Genomic DNA, 3,748 nt, shown 5'->3' on the forward strand with positions numbered 1-3,748 from the left:
TATCCCGAATTTAGTACTTGGTCCGGTTACACCCTAGAAGATCTCAACTCTCAAGATCCCGTCACAGGAGGCGGCAAGTACGACGCAAAGGAACTACAAAGGCAAGGGAACACACCCGCAAGGCATCCCTACGGCCAGATCCACGATCTAGGCCCCGGATCCCATAAGCTCGAATATTCGCTTAGGATTCGGAACAACCCCACGGACGCAGAGTGAAGATTTTCCCACTGCTGCTCCACCCCATCCCCACGTCTCGCCAAGACACTTAAGCTTCACCACTTGAACTCTTCGGAAGTTACCGAGAGAGCAAGATCCCGCCCTACCGACGGGTACACAAGGTGAGGAAAGTTCAGCAGAACACGGATCATCGGGGGACCCCCTCCGTTAGTCGGTGTCTGGGCGCACTTGGTAAGTTGGATCTGGCAATCTCGCAGATTTTGCTGATCCCGCTACACCACAATGGTGCGCGTGCCCGGAATCGAACCAGGGATTTCACCGGATGAGTGTACCCATAATAGGGTGACCATGATGATTACGTCATAGATCCGGTGGATCCGAAGATAACACAGCTGGGATGATGGTTCAAGGGAAGAAGGGACATGCAGCCGAGCCTGGTAAGGGATTTAGCAGATGAAAGACATAGAAGGTAGAAATCCAGGCAGGTATAGGCTTAAATATCAATACAGACCTCAATTTGCACAGTAACACGCAAGTGCCTTCCTGCCCTCAAGAACCGGAACTACATTGGCCGTACGAGCTAGGAGAAGGTTGGGAATTGCGAATCTAGTGTTGGTAGTGATAACTGTGAATAATACATTGACCAGATCCTACAACCTAGTGAGCTTTTCCTTTACTCGTGCAGAACCAACTGGTTAACCGAATTTACTACTTGGTCGGTTACACCCTAGAGGTTCTCAACTCTCAAGATCCCGTCATAGGAGGCGGCAAGTACGACTTAAAGGACAACACAAAGGCAAGGGAACACACCCGCAAGGCAACCCTACGGCCAGATCCACGATCTAGGCCCCGGATCCATAAGCTCGAATATTCGCTTAGGATACGGAACCATCCACGGACGCAGAGTGAAGATTTTCCACTGCTGCTCCACCCCATCCCCACGTCTCGCCAAGACACTCAAGCTTCACCACTTGAACTCTTCGGAAGTTACCGAGAGAGCAAGATCCCGCCCTACCGACGGGTACACAAGGTGAGGAAAGCTCAGCAGAACACGGATCATCGGGGGACCCCCTCCGTTAGTCGGTGTCTGGGCGCAGTTGGTAAGTTGGATCTGGCAATCTCGCAGATTTTGCTGATCCCGCTACACCACAAGGCGTACGCGGTGAAATATCTGCGGTGGGTTGGCCACGGCGGAGAAGCGAGAGGAAGAAGGGCTTGCAGGGTAACTGCTAGTTTCGAGAAGGAGGTAGTACTCGTAAAAGTGTAGTGGGCCTACAAACGAGGAGCAACCAATCGGAGGGGGACAGGGAGTTGGATTGGGCCAGAAGAAAATGATGAGAGCGAAATAAACTCTCTAGATATCTGGAGAGACAAAGTGGAACATATACTGGTTAGATGGACTGGGCCTGCTCCACCTACGCGGGGACTAGCACGACTAGTCCTCCGGTAGCAGGCTCTCGTCGAAGTCTACGCGGTCGATCCTATCGTCCGTTGGTGAGGCGATCGGTCGGTCCGGATATGTATTGACTAGCTTCAGCTTCGTCACATGTACGATCGGGAATAGTCGATATTCAGTGCCGGGAGTCTCTATTCTTGCCGCTTGTCGATCGATCATTTCGGCCGCTCTGAAGGGGCCGTGCCACATGTGCTCTAACTTCTTAGCGTAACCTTCTTTGACACGATCTAGGTATAACCACACCTTACCACCGATCCTCATGTCATGGAAGCGCACATTCTCGTTGTGTCGATCTGCTCTCGCTGTTATTGCTTCGTGCAGAGCTTCGTTGACCTGTTCTCGGGTCTGTTGGTGCTAGCGTTGGATGTTATAGCGCCATCGACGCGGCTCCGAGTCCTGGCGTCGTGTGCTGCCGAGCGGAAGTGTTGCTTCCAGGGTGGACCTTACGTCCCATCCGTCGATCAGGTAAAACGGCGTCTCTCCGCGAATTTGGTGCCGTGTTAATCGCGAATGTCAAACGCTCCCCGTATTCCTTCTGATCTACATCTGCAACATACATCTTCAATGATCTGGTCAGTGTCTATACCATCCGTTCCGCTGTCCCATTAGCCTGAGGCTGATACACCATAGTGGCACGCTGCCGTTGCCCTACCATACGTTCGAATGCGCGGGAAAAAAAAACAGACATGAACCCTGGCTCCCGATCGTGCCTGTCACTTCGCTCGCGCCGAAGCAGCAGAAGACACGTTCTTTGTCGCTCTCAGTTATCGTCTGCCCAGTTCTCGACGCGCTTGCGTTGGCTACCACGTAGCCTGAGAGCAGGTCTACCCAGATGAGCAGCTCGGTATTGCCCTTGTGTGACTTCGGCAGAGACGGGATATGGTCCATCGCGACACATTGAAATGGGTACGCTGCTTACATGTTCCCCGGCGATTCTCCTCGAAGTGTCGGACGTCATTTCCCTGTCTCGCAACCCACACATTGTCCCACGTAGCGCTGCACACTATGAACAGGCTCCGCCAATGGAAGCGCGATCTCACTCGCTGGTACGTTCTTCCTATTCCTTGGTGGCCGCCTTCCAGACTTGTGTGTAATGATGAAGCACGTCTTGTTGTAGATCTTCCGGCACTACCAGTGTCGCCACTCGATCGCGTCTCCCCTTGCGTTCGGACAATAGAAGAGTAGCCCGTCCTCGCCGGCTTCGTACTCGTCGGCGATTTTGCTGCAAGTACGCGCCTCTCCAGCGCTTAACTTCTCCATATCCCCCAACAGGTACGTTTTTAGGTCCGCGATCCACTTCTCTTCGTTCTGTGCTTTTCGGATTTGATCTGTTCTCATACGTTGTACGATGTCCAACTGTAGCAGTTCCGGAGGGCTCGCGAGGCGTGTATGTAGGTTGTAGCAGCCGCTACACATACGCTCGGCGTCTGGTCTTTCGGGAGCAACAGTTCCGGCAGTCGGTTGAGAGCAATCAGGTCTTCTCGGTTTATGTCCGAGGTAACTACGGTATATGCTTGTTCGCGTAGCCCGTCGCTTGCTAGCCAATCTGCGCTTTGATTCCATTCTCGCTTGACATGTAGGAATTCGTGTGCCGGTCACGACCCCAGTCGATCTAGCGCCCGCTGTCGCAGAGGCGTCAAGCCGGGTGCCTTGCACTCGATCTCGCCTCGTATCTACCGGATCACTAGGTTGGAGTCGCCGCAAATAATCAGCCGTCCCCTGTCTTGGCTGGACAGTAAAACGAACGCCAACAGTAGCCCGTGGAACTCTGCCTCGTTTACCGTGAGGTCTAGTGCGTACTTCGCTTCTGCTGCGACCACAATCCAGTCAGGTAGCTTCCATACGATGGCGCTGCACACCTCTCCGCCGCGTTTGACACGCTCCGATCCGTCGAACCTCACGACTAGCAACCCCTCGCCTTGATCAACCGTTGGCGGGGTTGCGGCGACATGTGAACGTGGCTGCTTCCTTGGAGCAATCGACGACAAGATCGAGTCGACGTTCTCCCGAGAAGTGATACTTGCTGCAATGATGCCCAGAATTTCGTCCTCTCCGCGCGTACACTTGATAATTTCTAGCGTCCACGGCGAAAGCAATGCCGCCCAGTTGCTTAGC

At 53.6% G+C, this 3,748-nt stretch overlaps 1 protein-coding gene across 1 annotated transcript; it reads left to right on the top strand.

The window, feature by feature from the left end:
* Positions 1-2,535: 2,535 nt before the first annotated feature.
* Positions 2,536-2,810, top strand: PITG_14552 (uncharacterized protein; the record flags this gene model as incomplete). Its single annotated transcript, XM_002898410.1, has 2 exons — positions 2,536-2,679; positions 2,751-2,810. 2 exons carry the CDS (start codon positions 2,536-2,538, stop codon positions 2,808-2,810), a joined length of 204 nt encoding a protein of 67 aa, XP_002898456.1.
* Positions 2,811-3,748: the final 938 nt, after the last annotated feature.

Source organism: Phytophthora infestans, genomic scaffold, assembly GCF_000142945.1.
Source record: "Phytophthora infestans T30-4 supercont1.36 genomic scaffold, whole genome shotgun sequence".
In the NCBI taxonomy this organism is placed as follows: Eukaryota; Oomycota; class Peronosporomycetes; order Peronosporales; family Peronosporaceae; genus Phytophthora; species Phytophthora infestans.